Raw genomic sequence first — 22955 nt, forward strand, 5'->3', positions numbered from 1 at the left:
CAGAGAAGGCAAGCTAGGTACCTCAACAGAATTCCCAGTGCTCCCATACGTCACACTGCATTGGTGCTGGCTGCAGCACAAGACCAGAGGCCCTGCCTCCCCAGGCTCTCCACGTGGCCTGGAGGTAGGTTCACAGCTTGGAAATAGTCCTTGTTACTGTTCAAAGTCACACACACACTCTCACTTACCCTTCCTCACCATGCTGTGACCTGAGGACTTTCATCCCCTTTCTGTAGGGTGAAGCAGCTTAAACCTAGAGTGGTTTAAGAAACCCACCCAAAGTAGGGGGAGTGAAGATCAAGAGGCATCACCCTTCCCTCCATGCCCTGTTCATGCTGCTGTGCTGTCTACCCAGGGAAGATGCATGACAAAAGTGCCAACACATACATCATGTGAGTCTGGAGCCAGACTGAGAGCGATGACTTAAACCAACCCATCATATACGACCAGTCTCACCTTGGAGTAAGTAGGCTGTTGGGGACATCCCCTGAGATGAGGGGTGTTAGGTCCTGGGTCAGTGCCCCATATGTGCACACAGGCTCCTCCAAAGTGACTGTCCCGATCTCTGGTGTCCCTGTTATCTGGGCTGCATTGCTTATTTATGGATGAAGAAAGTCTATGTTAATGTGCCTGGAAATCAATGTCTCACTTCCCCAGAGCATGTTTGCCCACAGAGGGTATATCTGATCAGGAGCAAAGGGCAAAGGTCACAGGATGAGTCCTTTCCCCAGGCCCAGGGCTAGTCTCCGAGGGTGTCACTGAGACACATTTCCCCTGACTTGCATCAGTATCCTGGATAAATGTTCACCTCTGGAAGGAAAGTCCTCACCTCCCAATTCACACAACAGAAGAACTGTGGCCACAGAATCTGGCCTTCCCTACCTACCTCACTAGCTCATGGTCTTTCCTTCTTCTCTGGTCCCACCACCTCCAATCCCAGCCTGCTAAAATGTGTCCAAACTCCAACTGTGCAAGTGCTCAGAGACCTCAAGTAGCTAGAGGAGTTTGGGAAACTTTGTCTCCCCAGAGCTTTGAGCAACTGGGGAGGATGGAGGTGGTGGCTGAACTCCATACACCAGCCCTCTGACTGGTCAAGTCTCCTATAATCGTTCACTACCACCCATGTGTGTGAGAAGTAATATGCCATTTCCTAGGGGAGTCCAGAAGGGGATATGATTTGTCCCCTACCCCTGCACAGTACATATATTGGGTGCACAATAAAGGCTTGATGGACTGCACAGTGGGTAGAAATTATGAAGTGCCAAGCAAGAGTCTCTAATAGTAAATCAGAGTAGTGACCCCTGTGGGCCTGGCTTGGCCTGCAGTTGCTTCCCATAAGTGATGCTGGGATAGGGTTTGGATTTGCCATTGTACAGAGAAGAGGAGGAGGAGCTCCCGGCCCTCCAGGAAAATGGAACAAGAAGAAAACCAACAATCAGCCCAAAAGTGGGGCTGTGTGGAAACCCTGTACCATTGGGCCAGGGGCTTCACCCCAAAGGTGCCTTTGTATCCCTCTAGGTACAAACCTCAATGTGCCCTGAGACTCGGCCCCCAGAATCACCCGTTTCCTGGCATAGCAGAGAGAAACAGTGCATAAATATCATGAAGTTACTGAGTTCTTTTTTCTTTTTATTGGCAAAGTAAATATATTTTTATGAAGGACCAAAGAAAATATACATAATTATAACATATGTACACTAGCTTTATAGATTTTTAAAATTTCAAATTTACACAAATGCTGATGTTATTAAAAGATTTTATGTAGATGTACCTATGTACAATTTATTTACATACATTCATAGGATGTGAAATAAACCTATCAAAACAAGCTAGTTCATTTGATATTAATTTCTAGTCAAAATAAGGAATGCATTTCTAAGTCAGGATTGGGGACTCTATCTGCTTCTTCTACACGCTATGCAGCCTATTCCCCTCTCCTCCAGAAAGGTGACCCTAGAGGCTGCTGTCTGGAAACAGGATGAGAGGATGAGCTACACTGGGTACAGATGCCCTGGAGCTAACCTGTATCTGTCTGGTTGCCCTGCACATTCAACTGAAGCACATGCACTGTCAGTCCCCCAAAGAGGGGCCTTTTCACCCCAATCCTGCAGCCTCCAGGAGGTCAGGTCCTGCACCCCTAACAGCCTCACCCATAACTTGTGGTGGTCAGGCTAAGTGAAGGATCTTGGACAAAGCCACCTGCACATCACAGTGTAGCCGAGGGCATTTGGCCTACTTCCTTTTTCCCAGTGTGGCTCCCTGTGGGAATTGACATTTCAAAACTGAACATTTCATCTTCCTGGGCAATAAAGTATTGGCCCTGGCCTAGGCAGAGAGCCCAGTGGGAGGAGGGCCAGGCCCCCAGACACTGCAACAGAGGCCTGTGCAGCAGTGCAGGAAGGCACGAAGGCGCAAAGGCACAAAGGCCGGCCTCCAGGTCAAGAGCTGGGTCTCCCCAGGAAAGGCAGCAGGTTGGGGGACTCTGGGTTCCTGCCTCCCAGGCCAACCCCCTCTTCCCATACCAACCCGTGCTCCTGGGTTGGTAACATTGTCAAATCCCTCTGAAGGAGGCAAATAAATTATTGCTACAAAATATCTGGGTGATCCCAGCGATGGGGGATGGGGCGGGGTGGGCGGCAGTGGTAATGGTTGTGTGGGTGGATGGGGATGGGGGCGGAGGTCAGTTGGCAGTGCGTACTGAGCGGCTGCTCCGGGGGAAGCGGTGCACCTTGATATGCTTGGACAGGTGGTCGCTCCGTGCAAACTTCTTCTCACACACGGGACACTGGTAGGGTTTCACGCCTGAGTGTGAACGCCGGTGCCGAGACAGTTCATCTGAGCGAGAGAACCTACAGGGACACAGCAGTCAGCAAGGCCGAGCTGGCCTGTACCTGACCCCCTACACACACACACACACCCAAGCCAGCAGGGGTTCCCCAGGGCTCCACCAGCTGGGCTAGGCAGCCCCTTGCAGTGCTTCAGCTACCCAAGTACTTCTGAATTCACTGGTGAAAATCCACTGTTTCAAGTCCTTGCAAGTCCTCCAGGATGGCAAGAATTGCAAACAAAAGGGTCTGCCAGCACAGCAGGCCATCGTCACAAATCTGGGCCTAAGAGAGGCTATTAAGTATTGGGACAGGCTTTCGAGTCTACCAGAGATCTGACTTACTCTCCACACCCCAACCCCAAAACCCACCCGCTCCCATGTGCTGTGGGATCACCTTGCCCTGACTGAGGCTGTGCCTCATGCTCTCTCCTTAGGCCAGAACTTGGGGCTTCTGTGGAGATCTTCATAGAGAAGCCCATCTAGAGGAGAAAGTGAGGCTGGGGAGAGAAGTCTCTTCCCCCATCTCAGTAGGGAGTTCTTGGCTCCTTTCTCTTGCTTCCATTAAAGAGCCCCATCCTACTCCTAGACCCTGTTTTCCTGAAAGCTGGGCTCCCTAAAATGTCCCCAAACAAAACTACACCCCTGCAAGATACTTCTGAGAGTTTAAATGATTCCCCTGACACTTCCCTCTCTTGGCCTCAGCCTGCCCAGGGGTAAATGCTCCTATAGTCCAGAGGCCACTGGGAAGGAGCGGCTGCTAATAGGAGAGGACTAAGATGGACTACAGGGCTCAGCTGTCACTGACTTCAGGGACTTGAGGTTCTTCCCTGGTTCTTAGCTGGGGCAATGAGACCCCACTCTCCAAACACACATTCTCCTCCTCTGTGATCCACCTATACTGACCTGTCCTTGTTCCCTTGCCACAGGACAAGTACACATACTGTTCTCACTATCCAGAACACTTGTCCTTCCTTTCTTCTCCTTGCTCCCTCTCACCCATCCCTTAGAGCCCAGTTCAAATGTCACTTCCTCAGGAAAGCCCTCTAGGACTACATCATCTTAGGCTCTCACAGCACAATGTACCTCTCATTCCCAGTCCCGGCAACAGTTGTTGCAATTTGAAATTCATTTTCCACTTTTTGATAAATGTCAGTCTGTGCCACTAGACCATCAGCTAGCTCCATGAGAAAAGACATATCTATGTGGTTGCATGGTAGCTGCTCTGTAAGTGCATTTACATGAAAGAGTGGACACAGTGGGCACCCATAGGAGGGTGGAGAGCTATCATGAGGACAGTCCTCTCAAGCCCTAGTACATCCATGCATACACTCACACACATACACATGTGCACAGATGTGTGTGTTCACATGCCATATGCATGTGTGCCACAGACATGGGTGTACTGCACACACCTGTGCGCTCACACATATATGCATGTTGCCCACTCCAGAGCTGTGCACACATGTATGCACATGCACACATCACACAGATGCACGTGTGCCTGCATGAACACATGCATGTACACATGCACACACGGGAATGCCAAGCCCAATAGCTCCATTCCTGGACCTGAGGCCACAAAGTGAGAGGTAGGTTAGGTGTTGTCCCTAGAACAGCTGTCCTCAACCCTGCTAATGAGTTGGGGGTGATGGCCTACCTCTGGCCTGACCCTGTGGGTGGAAGCCTTGATCCCTCAGCCTGCCAAGTTGCAGGAGGACCCACCAGGACAAGTCCTGGGGAAGCCTCAGGTGAGCAGCAGGAGGGCCTAAGCACAGATGGGGAGCTGGGCCCAGAGGCTGGGAAACAAGTGCCTCAGCCTGGCTCAGCCACCCCTGGTGCACAGGGCCCTGCTCCTAGAGTATGACCAGGTTTCTTCTACCCCCATCCCTGAGCACCAATTGTGGTGGACACACAGCAGTGCTCTCTGCATATTTTCAGAATAAAGGAAGATCACCCAGCCCTTTTGCCAGATGAGGAAACTGAGACTCAAAGTGATGAGGGCCTGATCCAGGGTGACAGGAAAGGACAGAGCTGCCAAGGCCCAAGCAAAGGCCCTGGTACAGCTTCCTGTTGTATCCTGCCTACCCTGGTGGCCACAGAGGGCCTGGCCACATCTGCAGAGCCTGGCTAGAAAGTGTGTGCCAGGCCCTCTGTGGCTAGAGACTTGTGCCAGGGAGGAAGCAATATCAACAGGCCCTATTAGTCAGAGTTTGAACCTGTGTTTTTGGGCCAGGACCATGTGGCCCTAGCTGGAGTTGGACACACAGCTGCTGAGCAGGTGTGTCTGTCCAAGGCATGGGTTAGCAGAAAGTTATATGAAATGCCATCGACAGTGCCAGAGCTTTCCCAGGCACCAGGCACTGGGGGTACCTGCACCTTCCAGGGAGCCAGGATCAGCCCCATCAAACTGACAATACCACAGTAAGGGATCAAAGAGGACAAGAGGTGTGCCGGGGTCACACAGCAGCAGAACAGCAGGATGTGCTCAGGTCCCCACCTGACTGGAAGCCCCATATGGTCCTGAGCAAACTTAAAAACCATCTTGGACCTCAGTTTTCTCATTTGTCCAGTGAAAACCTTGGGATTCTTGTCCACCTTCCAGAACTTTTCTTAGAGGCCAAAGGCAGTGACAGAGGGCCATAGGACCCCTGTCATCATGAGGGCACCAAGGGAAAGCCAGGCCTGAGAACAAGTTGGTCCCACCTGCAAGCCTTCTCTCTGCTGCCTCAGGATCCTGTAATCTGAGCAATCCTGTCCCTGGGAATTGAACCCTCAGAAGATCCCTGCCTGACACCCTCACCCACAATGTCTCAAAAACCAGCAGCAATGAGACCTGAAGCCACACAGAAGGAGGGGTCAGGTGACTAAGATGTAACTTTTGTAGGCACATACTGGCCAGCAAGCTGGGTAAGTTGGCAAGCTCTCTGAGGCTCAGTTTCCCTACCTAAGAGAGAGAAGTGACACTGACAGATTTGCCTCAGAGGACTGTAAAAGGTGACAAGTGTTCACAGCAGTGCTTGGCACATGACAATCATCCAGCAATTGTGAACTCTTGTTACCAGCAAGGAGCTTAGCACAGGGCCTAGACTCTGGTAAAGGCCTGGAGTGTGAGGGTGGTTACTCCTGATTTGTGTTGCTGAGGTACAGGGCAGGGAAGCAAAGAGGTCCAGGTGACTCTTCTGAGCAGCTTGTAACATCAGTGCCGCCACTAGTACACACAGCGTCTTTGTGCAAAGGCACCCCTTCCATCAGCCAGAAAGCTATGATTGCAAAGTTAGATCTCAAGGATCTGAATGACAATGGCACCCTCTAGAGTTGTGCAGTGCACACAACCTGTCCAACTACACTTGGACATTCTGTTGACTACAGAGATGGGGTCAGAGAATGTCTTATCAAGTAGTGTCAGCAGTAACATGGGCCAAGAAAGCAGGCCAGCAGCCAGACCACTGGGCTCAACTCCTGTCCCTGTTACCTCCTGGGTCTGTGGCCTCAGGCCTGCAACTCCTCTTTTCTGGGCCTTCTGTGTCTGCTGGGAATGACAACAGTACCTATCACACAGAGCTGCCGAAAGTTATTAATATTCATATTAGCTATATCAGGAAGGGATTCTTTCTGGACAGAACTGCTTGGCCATTCTGGAACAGGATGTTCTGCTGCAGGGGACAAGGAAGACCTGTGTCTCAGAGTAAAGCAAGGAAACTTCTAGGAAGGCAGGCAAACAGCCACTTCCCAGACAGTTACCTCAGAATAGGGCAAGTTTCATTTCAGCCCTGTCAAGGGTGCCAGCCAGAACCACACCACAAGGTGCCAGCCAGAACCACACCATAAAAAGGACAGGGAATACTGGATTTAGAACCAAGAGTGGAAGGAAGTGGGAGCTGACTATCTGGGCAAGTGACAATAGGGAAAGGGGTGCAAGGAGAGACACTGTTCATCACACAAAGGTGCACAGAGTAGGGCACAGGACACAGTGCCAGGGCCATAACCAGCCTGGTAAGAGGAAGAGGAAACTGTTTACCAGGACCAGCAGGAAGAAGAGAGGCAGCCTTGGGAGTGCAGTGCCCCCCACATGGGGAGACAGGCAAGAGTGCAGTGGTGCAATCCTGAAGGGCAGCTGCAGGTGGAGGTCCTGTCAATACTCTAGCAGGCCACACCTCACTGGAAGCTTGCAAAGGGGGCTGGAGCAAGGTCCTCATTCTGGGGATGGGGGATTAGGGACAGACAACCCAAGATTATTTCCTGACTCTGAGACTTACTAGTTGTGTGACCATGGAGAATTTACTTAAATGCTCTGTGCCTTATTTCCTCCTCTGTAAAATGGGGACAACATATTAATATATACCTCATGGAATTGTTTGGAGCATTGTGAGTTACTGCATTTGGTGCATTCAGAGCAGTGTCTAGCACAAATGAGGAGCTACTATTATCATCACTGCTGCTGTTGTTTGCTCTTTTCCCCTCACCCATGGCGTTAACACCTGAAAGAGCTGATGGCATTGTGAGGGAGAGAAGACACTAGCCTTTATAATACCAGGTGCAGAGAGAGAGAAAATGAGGGGAAAGCCAGCCCATGGCTGCAGGTGTCTCCAGGTGGGAGAGGCATGCCTACCATATCATTTGTAGGTTAGGGTGGGGCTGAGGCACTGCCTTGGGGTGGATCCAGAACCACACTCACTAGCTCTGTCCCTGAAGGCTTTCTGGGCCTCCATTTCCCCCTCTGTAAAATGCACATTGGTGCTTATACGTTCCAAGGCTATTGTGAGGACTCAGTGAACTAATGTTTGTGACATATACAGAACAAAGCAGAGACTATCATAAGACCAACTACAGCTGCCACTGAAAGAAAAGTATTGGAGACAGAAGGCACAGAGAGGGCCAAGGTCTAGGTGGGAGCCTGCCCTGCAAAGGGAAGGTCAGCAGGCCAGAGTAGTGCAGGTCATGGGCCAGAATGAGAAGTTCAGATAGAAGCTTAAATGCACCAAAGTACACATAAAGGCCAGAGTAGCCTCGTGAGGTCATGAGTTCCTGACATCAGGAGGTATACAAGCAAGGTTACCTCATGGAGGGGATTCCAGGTCTGAGAACCTTAGAAGAGTGTCTAGCATACACTAAGTGGTTAATATACATGATACCTAATCATAATTATCATTATTTCTCCTGTCTTGTCCAGACCAAGCTGCCTCAAAGCCAGATCTGTTCCTCTACCTGACTGCTACAAGGGCTCTCTCCACCCTTGACCCTTGTTTGAAAGCTATGACCACATATAAGGGACATGCATGTCTTGTGTACATCCCCAGGGCATCAGAATCACTGAGGACCAACTGGGGATTCTCAAATCCTCAGAGTACCAGCCCTCCCAAGAAGCAGGCACTCTAGGCTCCCAGTGCCTCTGCTGTGTGTGTACACAGCAAGGCCAGACCCGACTCTGGGGGACCTTGGGAGAAGCTGAGGATGCCCTTTGAAGCCCTGGAAGTGTTTGGAGGCAGGATGGCTCCAGGGTCAACTTCACAGGGACCTGACCATGCCAGGCACCCACTACGCCTTCCCCCGTCAAGTGAATCCTGAGCAAGATGACCAATGCCAAGGTTTAGACAGAGCTGAATTCCCTCCATAACTCCCACTCTTGTTTACATACTTCCTGCCATGAGGAACTTACTACCCCCTAAGGATACTGTGTGAGGCTGAGATCTGCCTCTCTAGATGTACTTTGGGCTGAGGGTACTGTCTGCTTTCTGAGACAGCTTGAAGAAGGCAGATCCCCTCTTCCTGGGGGAGGGGGCCAATTAGGCAGCCTTCACCAAAGACTGCACCCTTCCTCTCTGTGGCTCCAACCAGCCCTATCCCAACTGAATGGACCACTTGCCAACAGTCAGCAACAGCTAGGGGACGCTTCCCAGGAAGACAGGGCCAACATGAGAGTCAGACCAGTGCTCTGCCAAGCTTCCCAACCTCTCTCTAGCCCTGCTCCCCACCAAGAGAAGGCATCCAAGAGGAGTCCCTGAAAGTCTGGGGGTGCCTCTGAGCTGGAGTACCTCCTGAATGAAGGCCAAGCAGAAAACCTTCCCTTCTCAGACTCTGGCCTTGTACGAGAGTGACAATACTACCAATAAGAAGGGGATGCTGCTGAGCACCCTTGAACCCCAAGTAATGAGCAGGCCCTCCACTTTACAGATGAGGAAACTGAGGCTTGGGCAGGAGGGCCACCCCAAGGGAACACAGCAAGTTGGAGACTGACCAGGGCTGGGGCTTCCAACCACTACAGCCAGCTGCCCCCAACCCAAGGCATCTCAATGCCTTTCCCTTCTGCAGTATAGCACCTGCTTCTGAAGCCCCATGTGTCTGGCCTCCTCCCTGCCCCAAGCTCTGACTACCCAACACTACACACATGCTATAGCATCAGGCCTCACAAGCTGTCCTGCAAGTGCACCTGTTACCTGAGGGCCTACTTGACAGACTGTGGCACAAGGCTCAGAGAGGCATGCAACACCAACACTGACACCCAGGGCTATGCATTTGGAGCACAGGCTCCCATAGAAGCCCTGCGGGTCTGCTGATTGGCACCTTTGGGACATTGAGAGTGGGAGGTGCCCACACTCAGGAAGGGCCTCCATAACCCAAGACACTGTTGGGACAAGTCCCTTCCCTGGTCAGCTCTGCACACCTATGGAAATGGGTTGCTAGCATCACATCAAACATTCCAGTCACAACTCCTGTCCTGCGCTAGCCAGGACTCCAGGAGGAGCACCTTCCACCCGAGGACTAACTCTCACAAGCTCTCAGACGAGCCTGGTCAAAAAACAAAAGCTGCAAACTGTTTCCTGTGTGTCACACCAACATGGATACACACACATAAATAATGTGCACAGATGCATATGGTCATGCAGCACACAGAACACACATGAGAAAAGCCAAGATGCATACACATGTCCACTTATAAGATCCAGTTCTGCACAAAGATGTGCATGCCATGTCGCTCTCTCACACACTCACACATGTAGCATCAGCCACAGCAGTAAAGCCCAGGGATGTGCCAGTAGCACAGCCACCTTCCCAGGTAGGTCAGATTCCAGTGAGGGGGGGCATCCTAAACTGGGGAAATCCTGGCTGTGGCACCCCTAAGCATTCAAACTCCTGGCTAAGCTCCTGGCTGGCTACCTACTTTTCCAGAAAAAGTGGACATGCCCTCCCAATGAAGGTGAGTGGCACCTGGGGGTCAGGGGAGGGAGATCTATTGGGTCCCACCCAGCTATGCTGCCTGAGTACTGGAAAACTTTAAAAAGGGCCCTGTGTTTTGAGAGTTGGTTTCTCCCACTGTGCTACACACAGTATAACCTTGAAGTTAGTCTTCTACCTTTGGGTCAGCACACCCAGCTGGGTCCTCCCTTGTGGGTGGCCTTTGTGGCTCTCCAACATACATTTAGGTCCCTGGGGGAACAAGGGCTGGACCTAGCCCAAGTGCCCAGAGATGGCTATAAGCAAAGCTGGTCCCTCTGGTTGGGAAACAGCATTTTCAGGATGTAACTACTCTGATAACCACCCCTTGGGTTCAAATCCCATTTACAAAGCTGTGTAACCTTGGGCAAGTTATTTAGCTGCTCTGAGCTTCAATTTGCTCAGCAGTAAGATGGGAGTAAGGGTAGTACTTACCCTTTGGGGCACTGAGACGCAGAGGGAGCCGTACATACACAGCTGAAATCCCTCTGGCACATAGCCCATGCCCTATCACTCTCAACTGTCCTTGTTATGACTGTGAGAGCCCTTCTGCCCTGGCTCAACCTCCTCACTCTCAGAACAAGCTCCAGCAACCCTGCCTGGAGACCAGTTGTTTTCTGGCTTTAGTGATCAGGAGGAATAAGAAAACCTCTGAGCAGCCATGCTAGCTCTAGCTCTGCTCCCTCCCCACCCCTAAACCCTTCCTAATCAGTCTTATCTAATGGTGAAGAACTCAGCCTTGGCTATACACCCAAAGGAATAGAGAGATAAGGGGCAGTGTTTACCACCCAGCTTGTCACCCAATATACTGACCTCCAGCCACAGCCTGGCCAGGTACAGGCAAAGGGCTTCTCGCCTGTGTGCCGTCGCAGGTGGGCCTTGAGGTGGCTGCTTTTGGTGTACATCTTGCTGCAGCCAGGGAAAGTACATTTGTGCATTTTGATGAGTTCTGCTGCTGGGTTCTTGGGAAACTTCTGGCCCATGAGGAGGCTGGTGGGACCTGGCCCCAGAGGTCCTGACCCAATGGGCTTGGCAGCAATGGGCACAGGGGCGATGCGCACGAACTTGGAGGACATGTTCAAGTTTGAGGAGGGCACCACCTGGGGCAGGAGTGCAAAGGTCTGCCCCTGGATGTTGACCAGGAGCTGGGCTACCTTAACGCTCTCCAGGGCCTGTCCAGGGGAGGAGGGTTCTGTGCCTGATTCCTGCTTCACCTGCACAGGCTGAATCTGCAGCAGCAAGGGGATGGGGCCATCAAGTGCAGGACCCCGACTTGGGCCCTGAGTATCACCCACACTGGCACCACCTGGTTGGGGAGCACAGCGTTCTCTCCCAGACCCAGAATGGAGGTGGCTCCTGTGTGGCCCAGCTGGGAGCTGACTGCAGGCCTCTGGGTCCTTGTTGCTTTCTGGGGCCTCCTTGACACCCAGCTCCATATTCTCCTCCAAAAACTCTTCAATCTCCTCCAGGGTGGGCTGGAAGGGCCTTGGGACATCATCAGGGTCACCCACAGGAAACTCCGGGAAACAGAAATGCTCTCCCTTCACAGGTGCTGGTGTTCTTCGCCAGGCCTCCCAGGCCACAGGACCACTGCTGGCCCCAATGCCACCACTGCCCAGTGTAGCCTGGGATAGCAGGAAGTCCAAGATGCTGTCCTGAACTTCAGTGCCTGGGCCACTGCTATAGCAGGAGCACAGGGCTTGTGAGTCAGGGCTGGCACAAGAGCAGAGGCTAGAGGCATCGCTGTCATCTTCTGAGAGGGGCGAGGGCAGCTCATGGTATGCCCTCCTGCCTACCAGCCTATCTCCCAGATAACCAACTGGGCACTTAGGCGACGAGAAGTTCTCGTCCACTGGAAGCAAGTGGTCCACCATGCTGACCTGGCCGTGCCACTGGTGGCTGTGGAGAGGAACAACGAAGGGCCAGTCAGGAGGACAACACACTCACCTGTCACCTCGTGGGCCTGTGCCCACCCCACCACCACCACCATCCTGCCTACCATCGCCCATTGCCAAATGCCTGCATCCTGCCTCCATCCACACCCTGGGATAACTCTGTCTGCAACAATGTTTTCTGAAATTGCACCACCTGTTTGCAAGAGTGCTCTCCAAGTCCATTGCACAACCTGGGGTACTTTTGCTTTCAAACAGATTTTCCAGAACAATTCTGGGAAAGAGCATGTGTGTCTGTGAATAAGTATGAGTGAGTGTGAGCAAGAAAGTGGGTATGTGAGGGGGTTCTCTGTACCTCAGAACAGCCAAGTTTGGGAAACCCTGCCTAGTTAATCAGAGTTGCTGCATTTCTGAGGACATCTGACTTCAGCTTCATTCCTGTTGAGTCACCAGAGGGGGCAAGAAGAATGGCTATTTGCCCTTTGACCCTTGTGCTGTTGGGGCTTAGGTAGGTTTGCCAGACTGAGCAAATAAAAATACAAGCTGCCCAGTTAAATTTGAATTTCAGATTTTAAAAATTGAACAACTTTGAATTTTTAATGTAAGTATATCCCAAATATTAGATGGGACTTAATTAAAATACTATATCTGAAATTCAACTGGACAGTCTATATTTTAATTAGGCAAGTCTAGTTTGTGACAAGGAATTAAACACCCATTAATTATGCCAGTCCTCACCACCCCTGTTTCCTCATCTGAAGCAGGCAGCCTATCTACCCTCCAGCTCTCACACCCCTCTGAGCTTGGCTGCTTCTTCCTCTATGAAAGGAGAGAGGAGGGACAGGCCTGAAAAATCAGACATTTTACTGAGGCTTTACCACCAGGAGAACAGAGCCCTACCCAATGAGAGAACTCACAGGAGCATAGGTGGACCCAAAGCACTGGGACAGATCTTACCTCATGTGACTTCACAACCATCTAGTGAACCTGTAGAGAAGACCCCCTTGGCCTGCACCTATGGAGTAGTCACAACCTCAGAAAGACCCAGGTAACTCCTGTGTCCCAACTAGACCATGCTTTCCATGATGGCAGGCTGGGCTGTAGGGTGGCTGCTATATCCCCAATTCCCAGTGTGGCAGCTGGTGCCCAGGAAGAGCTCAGAGAATGTCAACAGAAAGGAGAGGGGAAAGCTGTGTCCTCTGAAGGCTGTGCTAGGTCTGGTGTCCAAGGAGAATCAACAGTGTCAGTCTGTGACATAGCCACCTCTGAGGACCGCTGTCCCCACCCAGTGGTCATGACTAAGTGTTGATTGAGGCTGGGGATATTCTGCACCTGAAGCCAGAGATTCCCTGCTGCCTGGCATTGCCTCTGCACCTACCCGCATGTACTTTGTCTCCAGGACCACAACTGGGACTGGCACCCAGCACTGCCCAATATTCAAGAGGCCCAGCCCTGGGCAGAGAGCTTCCCAGGGCCAGTTATCAACATTTGTGACCTTGAGCAAGTCCTGGCTCTCCCCAAATCTCAGTTTCCCCATCTGTTCCATGCCCCCAATAACCCCAGGACCTTTGGCCTCAGTTCCCCACTCATCCGGGAAGTTTCACAGAGCTCCAGGAAACAAGGCAAGGTAGATGCCCTTGGCAAGTCTGTACTCCTGGGCAGTTTTGCCAAGACATTTGGCTTTTGGTTGAAAAACTCAGTTAAGAACTTAAAACCGGGTGTTTTGAAATACACACTATTCACCAAATCAGGTGCTAAGAAGGAATAAAAGCACCAAATAATGTAAAGGCTAGTGAAGCTAGGCAAGACCCACGCCGGGCCCTAGACTTCCCTTACCTGTCACCCACCCTCTAAGCAGGGACTCTGCTCCTATCTTTGCAGCATCAGCAGAGTGAATGATCTTGAGCAGGTGGCACAATGTCTCAGTGTCTTAGTCTAGTGGGGATGCTGCCAACTGTGCCTAGTTCCCGGGTTGTTTTGAGTCCAATGAGCTAATATATGCTGAGCAGTTACTATAGGGGTGGCATGCACACAGGGCTAGTCAGTACCAGCCATTAAGATTTGCCTTCAAATGGGGGAACATATGGTCTTTCTGCCCCTCTGCTGTATGTTAAAGAATCCAGGGGACTCCAGGCTTCCTGGAACCTGGGATGAGGCCATGACAGGTGGGAAAGGGCAGATCAGACCATGTTCCTGATCATTTAAAACTCTCCCCTGAAATGTGATCACCAACTGAATATTCCATAATATCAAGGAATTACTGTTAATATTTTTAAGTGTGATGATGGTATTGTAGTTGGTACATTCTTTTTAAATGAGGCCTTCTTTTTCCAGATATAAACTGAGATATTCACAGATGAAATGATATAAAAAGAAAAAGTGAGGGAAATATGTAAGTGCAGTAGAGTGGGGTGGGGGGAAACCTTCAACGGTTTCCCAAGGAAATGTGACAGCCTCCTCCCAGCACCCAGCACCCAGACACTGCTCATCTTTGCCATATCTCACCTCCACCTGCTCCACTCCACACTAGCTGTGCACCGAGCTCACCAGCTTCATGGGCCTCAGGCCACTACCCTGACCAAGGATTCTCTGTGGATTCCTCTTCCCCCAGCACTCCAAGTGGGAGTACCTTACTTATTTCCATCTCAGCTCAGAAGTCACTCCTGACTGGGGACTCCACTGACCATTCACTATTACATCATCCCACATTATATTCTTATTAGAAGTTGCCACGGTGGGAAACTATCTTAGTTATGCATTTGTGTACTTTATTTTCTGTCTACCTCCCCACCAGAATATAAGCTGCTCTAACTGTTCAGTCCACTTCTATATCTCTGAGTCTAAAACAAGACCTGACTAACTGTGCTGATTGAGTGAGTGAAAGGTGCTGCTGTGGGGAGCCAGGAAGTGGGGGGAAGAGGGGTCCTGGGGGGTAGAATGAGACCTGTTGTAGAACCGTCAGGGTCAATCAGCAGCACGGTCATAAATGAAGAGCTCAGCAGCCTGGGCTGGACGCTGAGGCACTTAGACACCAGAAGGGACTTTCTGAACCTGCCCTGGGAGATGTTGAGAGAGGGCACGCCAGGGTAGAGCTCTAGCAGCTAAAACATAGCAGCACGTGGCATGGCCAGGGAAGCCTTGGGCCCAGGCTGCGTGTAGGGGGAGGGGACGCACTGTTCCGGGCACTGTCCAGGCAAGCAACCCGGACTCCGGCCCCCCCAATCACTCCCCCCTGCCCCACCAGGCCTGCTGTTTATCCTCCCGGGGACACAGTGGCTGCAGGAACAACATGTAATTGATAACAAGCCCAGCGCTGGCCAAGGGCTTGCCATTGGGTCAGCGTGCAAATCACGGGGGTGTCAGGAGGGGGCCGCCCTTCAAAATAAGAGTCTCTGCTACCCGCGCAGCCAGCAGGACCAACAGCCGCTGAGCCTTCCTCCCCCCCACCCCCCACCCCTGTCCTCTCACCTGTAGGGTGGCCTCACTAGCCACCCCGTCCTTAACGAGGGAGATGATTTGAGGGATTCGGGCATTTGGTAATTTTGTCATCACCACCCCCCTCCCCCGAGATTGGGTGAGAAAACAGTTCTTTGCTCAAGAATGTTGGAGGGAGGGGGGGGGGGGGGGGGGGGGGGGGGTAAGGGCTGGTGTCGGGCAGGGGTTCCATAGGGAATATAACCGCAGAGAGGGGACAGGACCCAGGGAGGGTGCAGGTGGCCTCATATCTGCCCCCACCACCGCCATTCCTCGGCCATTGCTCTGCAAATGTTCAGTTGAACTGGCCAGGAGACTGAGTGGGGAGTCGGAGTTAAGAGATGTGTGAAAGTGTGAGTGTACAAGATAGGGTGCGAATTCAGGCCGTGTGACTGTGTGTGCGCGGGCGTGGTGCACGGCAGCTGGTGTGCCTATGTGGGAGTGTGTCCGCGACGTACTCGCGCGTGGAGACAGCGTGGGTACCCGTGCGCGCGCGCGCCTGTGTTTGTGTGTGTGAGTGTGTGTGGGAAAGGAAAAGGTTGGGGAGCCCGCTCAGACCCCTCGACACAGCCTCTGAGCGCTGCCCGCTGGGCACCATGCCCTCGGCCAGCGCCCCCACCCTAGCAGGCCGCGGCTGCTGACCGACAGTAACCCCTCCGCCACAGGCCTCCCCATCCCCCGCCTCCCCGGCCCGGGCTGGCCCGTACGTCCGCCTACCGGGTCCTCTCGCCAGGCCCCACTGAGTGTCCGCCATATGGAAGGGCAGGCCTGTAAGGCTAGCGCAGACCAGAGGGGCCAGGCGCCGAGACGGTGGCCCGGACCTGCGCCGGAAAATTGCCGTGGGCAACTGGGAGTCACTCTCCCACCGGATTGTCCGACCCCCAAGGCCGGCGCAGAGGGTCAGCCGGCTCCTCCGACATTTCCTCGGAAGCTCTCGCGGAGCAAGGGACAAGGGCGCGGGCGCCCGGCCTTACGCCCAGAAGCGGGCCAGGGCCCACCCCCTCCGCATCCCGGTCGGCACCCTGAACGCCTGGGGCCGAGTCCACGCGGCTGTCCGGCCTCGCCGCGCCTCTCCCACCTGAACTTGTCTCACGCCGGGCCGGTGGCCAGGCCCCGGCAGTCCTGAGGCCCAGCGGGCTGGGCTGAGGGCAGCGGTCTGGCTCCGGTTCTGCGGCGGCCGTGGGCCGAGCCGCCGATCGGACTCTCACTCACTCGCCCGCTGACCCGCGAATAGCTGCTGCGGACCACTAGCTTGCCGCGGCTCTCTGGGCTCTCACTCCCCTCGGTTCACGTGACGCCGCGGGCGCTGAGAAGGCTCGCAGGAGGCTCGGCCTCGGGCGCGCGCCCGATTGGCCGGCGTCGCGCGTCACGCGCCCCGGCCCCGCCTCCGACCCCACCCCTGGCAACAAGGGGCCCAGCGCCAGCAGCTCTGCGTTCCCGAGTCACCTGCCCCACAAGCTCCACAGCCATATGCCCGGCGCTCATCCCCCAGGGCACATCCCGGCTCCCCAACCCTAGCCGTGGACTCGCAGAGTCCGCGGGGGTCAGCTTCTAAACCTTAGTCCCCAAGTGAGAATGTGAGATAGGCCTCGGGACCTGCGAGAACCCCTAGATAGCCCGGAAGTGCAGTCTGCACCGGGTTGGGCGACTTAGGCGAGTACTGGGGACGAGTACTGGGGACGGGGGTAGCCCTGAGCCCTGACCAGGTCTGTCCTCCACCCCACTCCCACCGGCAGCCCAGGACTGGCCACAGTGTCTCCCTGTTGAACGCCAGATAAAGTAGGGCGCCTGCCTTTGAGGAGCGTATTGTTGGAAAAATACGGTACAGTCTTTCTGCTAAGGAACCACAGTTACCCCGGGAAAGGGGCGCTCGCTGTGCTGCCACTAGAGCTCTGAGAAATTTGAGGAGGTCCGCTGGTCCCTGCGTCAAATCTATGACACTTGACTCTGAGGCACTTTCCTGAAAACTGAGCAGCGTGCTTCGCAGTCTTCTGTAGTCTGCAGCAATCCCCGGACGTGTTCGCATTCAATTCAGAGATAGGAAGAGGGAGGCTCAGGTTGACTTGCCCCAGAGAAACATACGAGCTGAAGGTTAGGCACTTTAACCCACACTGCTGTTGGATCCTCAGCCAAGCATTTTACAGATGAAGAAACAGGCTCTGAGAAGCCAAAATATCTACCCCAGGTCACACAGCTTGTAAGGAGAGAAGAAAGAATGAGGCAAGGAGGGCATCTTCCAGACAACCCAGAGACTTGGGCAGAGAGCTGACGTCCTTTCCTCTTCAGTCCTGGGAGTTGGAAAGCCTTTCCCCTGCCCCTTCCTGAGGACATTGCTAGAGATGGAACTCAGGAACTCATAGCTAGGACTCTAGAATGCTGTGGGGCTATGCCCCCCCTGGTCCCCTGGATCCTGATCCTCCCCCCAACACCTTCTCAGGATGCAGCTCCTGCTGGCACCAGGACCCAAACCCAGGCTTCATCCGGGTTTAGAGGATACTCGTGTTGAGGATGAGGATGGTGATGAGATGCTCTGCACTGTCTGAACCTATGTGACAGCCTTGGCTGGCATTAGCAGAACAGGTGGACTTCAACAGTTTTATGCAGAGGTGTGGACAGTTCAGTGACTCCTTGTCTTGTCTCTGTGAAGGTGGGAGCCCAGCACATTCACAGCATTTATCCATCTGCCTGCATACTATCCATCCTTCCACTCCTCACACACCCCAGCCCAATCCACTGAGTGAAAACCACACCAAAATGTCAGAAGAAGCTCAAAAACAAAGACATCCATAGCAATTTCAGCATACAAGGAAGTTTTGTCACATGGCTGGTCAAAAACTAGGAATCAGAGAAAGATAAATATTGAATTATCTTACTTATATGTGGAATCTAAAAAAAACAACAATAAACAAACTCATAGGGAAAAAAAAGATTATATTTGTGATTACCACAAGTCCGAGTTGGGTGGAGAGGGATTAGAGGAAATTGACCAAAAGGTACAAACTTCCAGATATAACATACATAAGTACTAGGGATATAATAAACAACAGGATGGCTACAGTTAACACTACTGTATGGCACATAGGAACGTTAAATTCTAAGAGTTTTTATCACAAGGAGAAAATTGTATTCTTTTTTTTTTGCTTTGTTGCTTTTTATTATAACTATATGAGATGATGAATGCTAACATTGTAGTAATCATTTTATGATACACATAAGTCAAATCATTATATTATATACCTTAAACTGATACAGGGATGTATGTCAAACATATGTTAGTGAAACTGGGGGCAGGGGGGCAACCTGAAGAACAACCAAAATGCTCCTGTTACAACCTGAGTCAGATCATGTCCCTTCTTGATGCAGAACATTTCAATGGCTCCCACCTCACCATAGCCTGCAATGCTATACCTACAGGATCTGGTCCCCCATAACATCTTTGGCCATACCTTCTACTCCTCTCCTCCTTTGTTCACATCACTTCAGTCACACTGGCAACCTTGTGGCACCTTAAACATACCAGGTACAATCCCACCTCAGGGTTTTTGCACTTGTTCTTCCTGGCTATATAATGGCTTCCCCACAAATTACATGGCTCCATCACCTCCTTCAGGGTTTTGTTCAATGTTAAATTAATTGTTAAAGTTTATGACAGAGACCTTAACCTGGACAGAAGTCAGGAAGGGTCATGAGAAGAGCTATCACATCTGTCATTGTGAGAGTCCTACAGGAAGAACTCATGTTTACAACAGAGCTCTATGGTTGTAACAGCCTCTCCCCTAAACTCTCTCTTCCCCTCTATAAAGTAATTCCTCCATCATTGTACACGTGGCTATCATGTCTACATGTACTAGATTACAATCCTTTCTTTCTCCTGAATAAATCCTTTCAGTGACAAGAGTGCCTAGTCAACTTTTGTTTCATGGTCATCCTTTTGGGGAGATCCCAGAGCATTAACCTTGACAGTTTCAGGGCAGGTGAGCAAACAGGAGCTGGTGCCCCACAGAACCACTTTGGCTCACTTCTCTCTGGCTTTGAGGCTTAGGCTTGGTCTGCTGGAACCTGGCTTCTGATTTTGCATTCTGAAGCTCTCTGGGCTTTATTCAGGAACTCTTTAGAGGGGTTTTTGTTGCTAAAGGGCTTTGTTTGTTTGCTTGTTCTGTTTTGTTTGTTCATTTGTGAGCTCAGTTGACACTTTGGCCTGACTCCCTAGAGGCAACAGGCTGCTTCCCAGAACTGCATTAGCTTTCTGATAGATTCCACCTGAAACTGGGTTGTTTCCACAGAAACTGAGGCTAGGCTCTGGTCTGATTCTGTCTGGAACCAGACTACTCCAATGGAAGCTGTGTCTGATCAGTCTTTGACTTATCTCTTGAGATCAGACTGTTCTACTACAACTGGCTTTTTTTAACTTTGGCCTGACGCCTCTGCAATCAGGGTGTTCTAGAGTTAGACTGGCCAGTATCTAATCTGCAGGTTGCCCAAGCTATTCAAGCTGTTGGGGGCCCTTGCTATGGAGAAGTCTCTGGAAAATGGGGTCACAGTTATCTAAGTAATTAGATAATATCCTCCAGGGATTCCTGTTGAAATCATGTTTAAAAGCCATGGTCATTCTTCATTCTTCATCTAACTAAATAAGCATACCTGACCAAAAGTCATTCAGAATATCAACGGCCACCATGGATAATTTTTGAGATTCCCACACTTACTTTTCTTAAAACCTAATTAGACAATATTATCATTAAAACTGGCAAAGATGAATGGCATACCTGTCCTAAGTGGTATTTTGAGGCTTCCAAATGTTACTAAGAATCTGAGGTTGCCTCTTTGAAAAATAAACTTGTAGAATTAACTGGAACTACTAAACTTTTAAAGAGAGAAAAGATGGTTTCCAAAGCCATCTTCACCACCATGATCTTCACTTTCAGTGTTATCTTGCCCTTCCCCTCAACTCCTTTGTTTCAAGCTAACTGCCTTCTCTCTTGTGTTACCTTCCTCTGAACTTTCTCTGATTTCTTCTTCCTCTACATATCAGTACCTATCCTTTTAAAGCTAAGCCCTGTGAGGATCCTAATATACCTCAAGTTTCATATGTCCCCTGGACTAAAGCTGAATTGAAAGCCATTATTAAAGAATTTTCTGAGGTAACAGGTTGCTCACAGATTTGTTGAGGAGTTTGATATAGTCATTCAGACCTATCAGCCTGGGTTATTTAATTTATACCAGCTAATTCATGTTAGTTGCTGAAGGCCAGCCTTGGTATTGGATGGAAACTGCCCAATGAGAACATCTGGGAGGGATTTAGAATAACAAACCTCTGATTTTTGGAAAGAAGCTACAGGACCCACTCAAGAATTTATCAAGCAATTACAGTAGCTTTATAAATGTCTGTTGGTTGGAGCAAAATTCAGACTTGCTTACAAAAATCTGATTCAAATTGGTTCATGATTATTATACTTGATTTCAGATCATTTATAAGGAAAATTCTGGTCTTCCTTCAGATGTCGATTTCACTTGAGTACCTTTAAAAAGCCTTTGTTTAAGCTGAACAAAGGGGCTGAACTAATACCTTTCCCTTTTAGTTAAAAGGACCAGGACTAAATAGAAACCATGTTCACCCAAGATTTGGTTATTTTGGCCAATCAGCTTGCTCATACTCTACACGATCCATCTAAAAGTAAGATTGGGAGGATGTTTAATTTTTAGCCCTGGCATATGAAGGCTCCTGTGTGAAATCCAAACTTCCCTAGCTTCTGCTATCATTGCCAAAAGCAAGGACACTGAGAAAGGGATTATGGCAAATTTCAGCACTTCAGATGCCCTCAGTCTTCTCTCCAGCCTTCCAAAGGTCTCCTAATCCCCAATGCTGGGGCTTCATCAAACAACAGGCTTTTCCCAACACTCCCTCTTAATCAATTTGGAGAAACTTTTCCTCAAATTGGTAATGAATCTGTTTTCATCCTTATGACACCAGCCCCTGCCTTGGAGTACTAAAACAGTTCAAATAATAGGGATTTCAAATAAACTTTAACAGGTTTCTGTCTCTGAACCTATCTCTCTTTGCTTAGGCACTTTGAGAGATACTCTTTCTCCTTGGTTTTTCTGCCCTAATCATTATTAGGCCAAGACTTCCTAGAGAAGTTTCACGCTGAATCTCTTTCTCCCATAAGGAAGAAATAATCCCGGAATTTGACAGTAGCTATTCAAATAGCCACTCAAGTGAACTAAATAACTTTTCAACATCTTTTATTTATTCCATCTTTGAGGATGCTATAGCTGAATTTGGGAGCATCAATCAGTTGTCCCTACTGGATCAGCTGTTTCCTTTTTATGGACAAAATCTTCAACTGCTATTGGCAAAACCCATAGTGTACTACCACACCATCTCCTATCAAGATTCAAATAGATTTTTCAAAACCCTTGCCCAGAATTGATCAATATCCCATAGATAAAGAGGCTCTTCCAAGCATAAAACCTATAATATATTAATTCAGTCCCTCTAACACTCTCATTTTACCTGTGAGAAAGCTAAAGAGTGTGGAAGTTTATTTCAGAGCAATAAAGCACATTATTTTTCCTTAAAATCCTGTTTTCCTAACCCTTATACACTAACATCCATTCCAATTAGAAGTTCTTTACTGATTTATGCAGTGCATTCTTTAACTTTCCATAACAAAGGGAAGCATATTTGCATGACACCAAGACCATTCCAGGTTTGATAAATAAATTTCATACAGCTTCCTCTGTCTTGTGGAAATAAATGTTTTAGTCATGATCTGTATGTGTTCTCACTGGACTGAAGATATCCCTATATACAGGCCTCTTCTGTGGCTAAAGTCCTGTTAGAAAAGATTATCCCTCCCAGAGGAGCTCCTATCAAACTCCATAGCAAAGGAGGAACCCATTTTATGGGTCAATTTTGACAAGTTTGTGCTCTTTGGCCAGTTTTACATTTTCACTGTGCTTATGATCCTCAGTCTCAGGTTTAGTCACACATACTAACTGCATTATTAAGATTCAGTTGGCAAAATTTATAGCGACCCTCTAAATACCATGGCCAAAAGCATTGCAATTGGTCCTTTTAAATCTCAGATTCACCTCTTTTGAGTGGAAGAGATAATTATTATCATCATTTTCACCATCATCATCATCATTCCCTCCAGCCTTGCTGGAAGGGCTCCAGTTAGGTACTGTTGACTGCTAAACTTCAGGGATAGACTCTTGATACATGCATCACATTTAAAGAAGGGACCAAACCTCATTGAAATTGAACACAGACTTGTGACCTGAAATTAAAAGCTGTCAAAAATTGAAGCGGATGGTCAGTGGAAGAAATAGTTTTCCTGAAACAACTGGACCAGGTCTGCAAAAATCTTTTCTTTACTGTTGCTTCTTACTTTAGTTATCTCTCTTTCTTGGAAGGAAAATATCCTTGTTTACATTTCCTAATCTAATATGAAAGGGAAAACTTTTCTGGTTATTGGATATGACATCAAGAACTTTGATCTGTCCAATAATGACCTTTATACTACCTACAGGTTTGAGCTCCAGGT

The 22955-nt window shown here is 50.1% G+C and overlaps 1 protein-coding gene across 4 annotated transcripts; it reads right to left on the reverse strand.

Moving 5' to 3' along the window:
• Positions 1-1726: 1726 nt before the first annotated feature.
• On the reverse strand, positions 1727-16723 carry KLF15 (Kruppel like factor 15). Of its 4 annotated transcripts, XM_036009380.1 has the most exons (4): positions 16484-16705; positions 12889-12946; positions 10853-11938; positions 1727-2849 (listed from the first exon to the last, which is right to left on the reverse strand). In XM_036009380.1, exons 2-4 carry the CDS (start codon positions 12891-12893, stop codon positions 2681-2683), a joined length of 1260 nt encoding a protein of 419 aa, XP_035865273.1. In that variant the 5' UTR covers positions 12894-12946; positions 16484-16705; the 3' UTR covers positions 1727-2680. The 4 variants fall into 4 exon arrangements, with proteins under 4 accessions (XP_035865273.1, XP_028379899.1, XP_035865275.1 ...); XM_028524098.2 differs by lacking the exon at positions 12889-12946 and having other exon boundaries at positions 16484-16723; XM_036009382.1 differs by lacking the exons at positions 12889-12946; positions 16484-16705 and adding an exon at positions 16123-16462 and having other exon boundaries at positions 2681-2849.
• Positions 16724-22955: the final 6232 nt, after the last annotated feature.

The sequence above is a fragment of the Phyllostomus discolor genome, chromosome 9 (assembly GCF_004126475.2).
Source record: "Phyllostomus discolor isolate MPI-MPIP mPhyDis1 chromosome 9, mPhyDis1.pri.v3, whole genome shotgun sequence".
NCBI classification, from domain to species: domain Eukaryota; kingdom Metazoa; phylum Chordata; class Mammalia; order Chiroptera; family Phyllostomidae; genus Phyllostomus; species Phyllostomus discolor.

What these genes read in the sequence shown, in the direction of transcription:
- KLF15 (XM_036009380.1), bottom strand. An exon ending in TGGCCAGGCTGTGGCTGGAG is followed by an intron (nt 2,850 to 10,852) that starts GTCAGTATATTG and finishes GTGTCCCTGTAG; the next exon opens with GTTCTCTCGCTCAGATGAAC.